Raw genomic sequence first — 7,811 nt, forward strand, 5'->3', positions numbered from 1 at the left:
GCGATACGCTTTTTGATTTCCTGACTGCTGGTGCCAAGAGTGTTGACTGTGGAGCCGAGGAAACTGAAGCTGTGAACAATCTCAATCTCTTCATCATCCATCCTGACGCTGCCAATTGGTCCAGTGGTGAGAATCTTTCAGGTATGTTGCTGGTCCTTAACATGGCCTGGAGGCGAAATGGGGATTCAGGAACAGAAAGGCGAGAGGATGGAAGAGCCTTGGCTACGCCTATGACCTACGAAGTGGCCTCCTCCCCAGGCTCGTTACAGACTATCAAGCTTCAGACTTGTCAAAACGAGCGTGGTGACCACCGCAGCTCCAAGGTTGTGGGGACTGTAACAGCAGAATTGTTCATCTCTCCCGGTGCACTCCATACCCTGCTTCTGGCCTGCCTTCCCCCACCTCCTCCTTCTCATAATCCTTATTACTGAATAATCTTGTAACCTTAAAAGCTTGTGTAGATGCAAGCAGGACTCGTGTATGTCACTGGGATCAGGAAACAAAAGAAAACCCCCAAATCTGTTGTCTTCGAGATGATTCCAGCTCGTGGTGACCTTGCGTGTTTCAGAGTAGAACTGTGCCCCGGGGGTGGTCTGACTGCAGTCTTTGCAGGAGCAGATTGCCAGAGCTTCCTTTTGTGACGCTGCTGTGTTAGTGACTAACCTTCAGGTTAGAAGCTGAAGGTTAAGCTGTGTCACTCAAGGATACGATGGGGCTAGAAAGGGATATTGTATATGAACTATTGCACTGGTCACTCTAACGTATGTGTAATGCAATGCACAACCTTCTACTACGGATCATAATCTAGTGACAGGGCTGCTTCTGAGGTTTTGCTGAATGAGATGGTCTTTAGCAAACACACTGTCACTTTTATCTATAAAGTCAGGTAGAGGGAATGAGGGCTTTGCACTTTTTGGAACTGAAAAATGCATTTCTAGGCTGCTTTAATTAGTCAGGAAAAGAGATGTAGCTCGAGTTAGAACCTTAGACAGACAGGAGGAAGTGTAGGAGATGATGCTATGCTCACATGTCTAGTGCTTTCTGCGTCTTTTCAATTCAATTCCAAAAAAATACCTGGTTTTCTTTTCCCAGTTTACTCACTCCCTTTTAGTAATAAACCCTGCTGACTCACCTTACAAACCCTTGTCCACACTTTTTTAAGAGTGTTAGAATATATTACTTTATTAAATACTTGAAAAGCCATGTGGGACAGAATAGAAAATTTCCCAGGAAGGTGAGCCAATAGCCAAGAATTAAAAACACACAAACATCTATGATATAAAACACATCTGAAGACAGTGCTAGAAAAAAACAAATCTTACAGACCACATGCGTATTGAGGACTGAGATTCCTGGTGGAGAGTAGGAACACGGAAGAGTCCCGATTCTTGTTCTCTGTGCCTTCTCTTGAGCCAGGAGAAGTCCAGCCTTCCCACCGCAACACCGCTCTCCCGGTAACTCGGCCCCTGGCTCAGTAATTAGCTGTGATGACCAAGGAGGGCTTTCTCTCATCCTCAGTCAGCAGAAGGAGTTTCTGGGTTTCCTCGCCAAATTTGGCTTTTTCCAGCCTGGAAAATAGAAAGGAAGATTTGTTCAATTTTACTTTTTTATTTTTATTGTATTATTTTTTTACATGTACCATCAAATCAGATCTGACTGGTACAGGAGGAGATTGCCCCCTCCTTCTCCAGCAGAGCATCTGGTGGATTTGAACCGCGTACCTCTGGGATTGCAGTGCAGTGTCTTGCCACTAGGCCACCAGAACACCCTTCAATTCACACTTTTAAAAATAACCTCCTTAGTCCTTATCTTTCTCCATTGTGTCTTCTGAAGGCAAGTCTAGGAGACCCAAGTGTCTGTCCCCTCCAAGGGGGAAGTCCTGTCTACCGTGTGTGACAGTGTGTTCAGAAATGTGAGCCCTGAACTCTGGAGGAAGAGGGGAACAGGAATGAAAGTGAGGACTGGGAAGGAGGCCTGGAAGGACGTGAAGGAGGAGGAGGGTGAAGAGAGGCAGAGAGAAAGGAGAAGGGGCAGGGAACAAGCAACAGAGGCTCCAGCCTGTGGCACCTGTTTATGTGGTTCACATTATCCAGCCACGTTAAATGATTTCAAGCTGACTGTTAAATGTCACCAGCCCTCGGGTTTGCCGATCTTTTACCAGCTCATTCTGTGGTGGTTTATTTATCCCTGTGACTAAACTGGAAGCTAGACCACTGGCATTTCAAAGGGCAGCAGGGCTGTCCATGGTGAACCGGTTACAACAAAACTTGTAGAATAAGAAAGGTTAGAGGGAAGGATTTGATGATTCGCTTCTAGAACTGAGCAGTGAATAACATTTACGTTTGCAGAACATTGTCTGATAGAGCGCTGGGAGGACTAGTGCCTCAGGTGGGAAGGTGCTGAGATTCAGCCCAGAGAAGCATTTCCGCCTCAGAGCAGTCAGCCTGAATGACGAAGTCAAGATCATGGGACCTTCATTTGATGATGTGGCATGGCTTAAACACAAGAAGAAGACAGCTGCAAACGCCATCAATATTTGGAACATTTAATGTCCAGGCTAGGAAAACATAGAAATCTAGGGAAACAGAAAGTCCTAAAAAGGAAATGAAGTGTTTGGAGATAGATACCTTTGGCTTTAGTCTCTGGAAATGGACAGGTACTGGTCATTTTGAATTGGACAGTCATGTTGCTGTTGTTGTACCGTAGAGTATCAGAACTGACCCACAGCTGACCCTCTGGTAAGTCTCCAGAGGTGGTTACTCACACGAGAGGAGACTGCCCGTCCTCCCACGGAGCACCTGATGGCCTAGAACCATGTGCCTTCAGGATCGCAGCACAGCTTCTTGCCACTGGGTCACCAGATAGTCATATGATCTACTATTCTGGATACGTCAAATAGGAGAGGAATGGTATTCATCATCAAAAAAGAACATTTCAAGATCTAGTTTTGAAGTATAATACTATCTGTGACAGGATAATATCAATAGACTTACAAGGAAGACTTGTTACTAAGACAAGTTCAATTTTTTAAATTTTTTTATTTTATTATTTTTGTGTGAGTGTACCGTCAAATCAGATCTGACTGGTACAGGAGGAGATTGACCCTCCTTCCCCGGCAGAGCATCTGGTGGATTTGAACCATGCGCCTCTGCGATTGTAGTTGCAGCTCCTTACCACTAGGCCACCAGAGCTCCCCTGACAATTTCCATTTATGCACCCATCAGTAGTGCCAAAGGTGACGAAAACGGTTGTAAACAACTTCTGTAGACTTAAATTGATCAAGCACACATTCAAGAGGTATTGCTAATTACTGGTGATTGGAATGAGAAAGCTGGAAACAAAGCATCGTGAGTTGGAAAATAGGACTTTGGTGACAGAAAGGAGGATGGAGATCATGTGACAGAGTTTTGGAAGATCAATGACTAATTCAGAGAGCTCTGATGGCTTAGTGGTAAGAGTTGTGCTGTCATCTCAGACTCTCAGTTCAAATCCACCAGCTTCTCTATGGGAGAAATGTGGTCAGTCTTCCCCTGTCTGACTTTCAGCCTTTACAACCCTCGAAGTCAGTTCTGACCCAATGGCTCAGAGCAGTAACAGCCTTGACATGACTAATTCACTGGAAATCTCCATGCTCTAAAAAAGAGCTAGCAACCTGTGCATGTGGATCTTGTCGGAATAAAAGAAAACCAACCACATCTGCAGAAAGAGACAGCAGAGAAGATTATTACCATCATGCAGAGCAAGGTCAGATCTCAACTGTGAACAAAACCATTAATTGATCAGATGCAAATTCAAGTTGAAGCAGAAGGAAACGAAAAGTTCACAAGATCCAATGAAAACCTTGCATCTATGACACCTGAATTCAAACGTCATCTCAAGAATAAATAAAGGCCAGACAATTTATGGGATGACATCAGGGCCAACATACGTGAAAAAAAAAAAGCGTCATTCAACAGCCATGAAAGAAAGAACCTAATGAGTGTCAGAGACTCGGAAACTGGATAAAGTAGCGAAGGGAAGAAGTTCACAGAATTGATGCTTTCTACGGTGTTAGCAAAGTGTGTTGAAGTACTGTATAGACTGGCTGGGGACTGAGCCACCATGTGTTGGACAAAGTGCACCCAGGGGACTTTCTGGAAGTGGAGACAGCAAGATTCCCACACTTTGGACATGATATGAGGGGCCCCACTCCTGGAAAAGGGCATTGTTCTTGGAAAAGTCAAGGGTCAGTGAAAAAAAGACTCATGGAGAAGAGCTGAGATGGTGGCTCTGAGGTCAAGCGTGGCAAGAACTGTGAGGGTGACCTAGGGCTGGGGGCTGTTTCACAGGATCGCTGTGACTTAGATCCGACTAATCACACAGAACAGAGTACGTAGCCCTGGTGACACAGGGGTTAGAGTGCTAAGTTGCTAACCCAAAAGTTGACGGTTCCAACCCATCAGCTGCTCCATGAGAGACAGACCCTGCAATCCGCTTCTGGAAAGACCCCAGCTGCAGAAACCCTGGAATGCAGTTCAGCCTTGCCTTGGTGGGCTCCTGGGAGCACAGAGGAGGACTTGACTCAAAGGCAGTTTAAACAAACAAACAAACAAACAAACAAACGTAGGATTGTGGCAACAGACATAGAATTGGCTCCCACCAGCTTCAAGGTGCTACTTCCAACCTGCCAATGGACAGTGTAAGTGCAACACTGGAGGGAAAGCTCAGACATTACACAGAAGCATCGTGCTTTGGGACCAAAACTCAGCAGAAGCAGCCAGGGAGAAAGAACTGAAGCTGTTATATTTTTGAAAAGAGAAATATTAGAATGTCTGTTATTTGAGTGTCTGGGCTAGGGGGAAAAAAAGGAAAGGAGATAAAAACTATCAAATAAAATGATTTCTAATAATCCAAACACATTACTTCTATTTTAACCAAACCTTGTAACAAGGTTTTTTTTTAAGACTATATTTTTTTCTTTAAAAAGTTTTAATTTTATTTTTATTATTTGTGTGTGTACCATCAAATCAGATTTGACTGGTACAGGGGGAGATTGTCCCTCCTTCTCCAGCAAAGCATCTGGTGGATTTGAACCGCACACTTCTGGGATTGCAGTGCAGCTTCTTGCCACTAGGCCACCAGAGCTCATTGTAACAAGGTTTTTAGGTGCCATTGACGGAATTTCAACTTCTAGAAATTCCTATGACAGAGCACAACTGCCTCTTGGAGTTTTCGTGGCTGAAATCTTTACGGAAACAGATTGTCAGGGTCTGTCACCTGTCGTAGTGCTGGACCGCTGGGGAGTCTTGTATTATAGTAAACATTATGTACTGGCCACCCCCCCCCCCGCCAGTTCCAGCCGAGTGAGTGACCAGCTCCCAGTGATCTGGGACAGTGTGAGTCTCCCCTGCTGAGTTTCCAAGGATATCATCTTTTGGGAAACAGACTTCCTCTTTCCCCCATGGAACAAGTGATGGGTTCGAACCTACGACCCTGGTTAGCAGACAACTTCTTTATTCACTGAGCCACCAGACCTCTTGCCTTATCCTCAGATTACCATTCCTGCAGCAACTCTGAGACATGAAACACCATCTGGTGGTAAATGAAATCCAGTCAGACTGCACGCTGCACAAGTCCACCCCAATGGCCCTTCTTAGCTCAGAGGAGAGGACTCTCCCCTCAAGGAAGAGATCAGGGACCACTTACTCAAGAACTGTCAGGATGCAGTTGGGGTCCTTCAAGGCCTCACACAGCACCACCACCCCAGCATGGTCCAATGTGTTCTCAGTCAGGTTCAGCCTTTTCAGAGTTTTACTCCTGGTGAGAACGGAGGCCAGGTCCTCACAACAGCCACTGGTCAGATGACACTCATTTAGTCTGCAGGAACGACACACAGTGAGATGAAACAGGAGATGGGGAGTAGAACACGAGCCAGGCACTGAAAAGAATTCTTTTCTGTAGTTGTTGTAACATTCATCTGGTCAGCCCTTTCCACATCTACAATTGACGCATGTTTGGAAGCCCTGCATGTTGTGGAGCCGTGCTTTTCCTTTTCCAAATGACTCTCCCTTCCCATGAGAATGAACTCACCATCCTTTCAACTTCCCGTCTAACCTTTTGAGTTGCCATTGTCAATTGGAAAGAATGAAAATGAGAGCTAGGCATTTAGTGAAATATCACCAGTACCCTCTAAGTGGAGAGCTCTTGGGGGGGCTGTTGTGCTGTTAACAAAAGGCTGAGCCCATCTGAAGCATCAACGCCCACCACAGGAGAACCGTCATCAGGTGTCCTAACACCTGGAAACCTCAACTAGCATGTTGTTGCTGAAAGGTGTGCTTGAGTGGAGCACAAATCAGACAGACCGGGAAACAACAGATCACCAGCCTCAGAAACGCAATGGAAAGTCTGTTCTGACTCCATGGCAATGAGGAGGAGGAGGGGGAGGAGGAGAGGGAGGGGAAGGAGGAGGAGGAGGGGGAGGAGGAGGAAGAACTCTAAAACTACAGCTTACACTCTTGTTAGCTACAGCCAAGTTCATTCCCGTGAAGAGTAACACCATTTAACAACAAATTACACCATTCTTGGTTAAAATCCGATGGAAACAGATTATTAGGCTTTTCTTACACAGAATCACTGGGTAGGTTTGAACTGTCAGCCTTGAGGTTAACAGCCAATTGCAATCAGGCTCGTCAGCATTTTCTAATTCAATGTTGACGGCACTGGAATCTTGCACTGTTTCAGATTTTAAAATAAACACGACTGTGCATTCTTGACTGTCCCAATGTGATCCCATAAAACATCACATTACAGTGTTTTCCCCTCTCTCAGGAGCCTTGATGATGCAGGGGTTAAAGTTCTTGGCCACTAACTGAAAGGTTGGCATTTCAAACACATCCAGCTCATCCACGGTAGAACGACGTGGCAGTTGGCTTCCATAAAGATCAAAATCAACCACCACCAAGTTGATTCTGACTCACTGCAACCCTAGAGGAAGAAGCAGCTCTCCATGTGGGCTGTAAATCCTAACAGCCTTGACTTCCTCTGTGGTCCAACCGCAGGCCTTTTGGTTAATAGCCTGACGCTTAAGCCACTATGGCACCAAGGCTCCTTCATCAAGGTTAGAGGATGGAGACCCTCTGGAGCTTTTCACTCTTTCACAGGGCGGCTCTGAGTTGACCTGACAACAGAGGGTAAACATCGTGGAGTGGCTTTTTATGCTACAAGAAATATCTGGGTGGTACCGATAGTCAAGAGTACAACTATTAGCCAAAAGATTGGTGATTTGGACCCAGTCAGAATTAACCACAAGGCAGCTAGCTTCATCTTGGTGTTTGGCGATGCCCAGCCTGCTCCGTGTCTGTCCGGAGAGTGTGCTGACATGATGCATCGACAGCATGTTCAGATCTCTGTGAAGGAATGCCTATTAGTTCTCCACTTCCTGCCCCCCACAACGGCTCCGCCCCATCCCCAAGGATACCCACTTGATGCTCTCTAATTGACACCTGGGATTGGCTAGAGCGTCGCACAGCAGCTTCACACCTTCATCTTGTATTTTGTTGTGCCCGATTTCCAGATTCTTCATATTTGGTTTGCTGGTGAGGACTGAGGCGATGTATTGACAGCCATCAGCAGTGATGGAACACTGTCCCAAACTGCAAAACAGCAGAAAGGACATCATTTCAGGCACTGACTACGCCTTTATACCATATGACGACCAGCTCTCTGGGTGGTGCACCTGGTTTGCACTTGACTAACCTACACGTCAATTTCATTTTACTCGGACCCGCAACAAACACTCATGGTATCAGCAGTCAAGAAATCAAAAGATGGGG

At 45.8% G+C, this 7,811-nt stretch overlaps 1 protein-coding gene across 1 annotated transcript in view; it reads right to left on the minus strand.

The window, feature by feature from the left end:
* NLRP4 (NLR family, pyrin domain containing 4) overlaps positions 1-7,811 on the minus strand; it is a 63,685-nt gene that overhangs the window by 34,729 nt on the left and 21,145 nt on the right. The window contains exons 5-6 of the mRNA XM_006901845.1: positions 7,461-7,631; positions 5,686-5,856 (exon numbers count right to left, since the gene is read on the minus strand). Of these exons, the coding sequence (XP_006901907.1) occupies positions 5,686-5,856; positions 7,461-7,631 (342 nt within the window). The remainder of the gene's footprint in view (positions 1-5,685; positions 5,857-7,460; positions 7,632-7,811) is intronic.

This window comes from Elephantulus edwardii, unplaced genomic scaffold (assembly GCF_000299155.1).
Source record: "Elephantulus edwardii isolate Elephantulus edwardi_28Jun2011 unplaced genomic scaffold, EleEdw1.0 scaffold00348, whole genome shotgun sequence".
Taxonomy (NCBI): domain Eukaryota; kingdom Metazoa; phylum Chordata; class Mammalia; order Macroscelidea; family Macroscelididae; genus Elephantulus; species Elephantulus edwardii.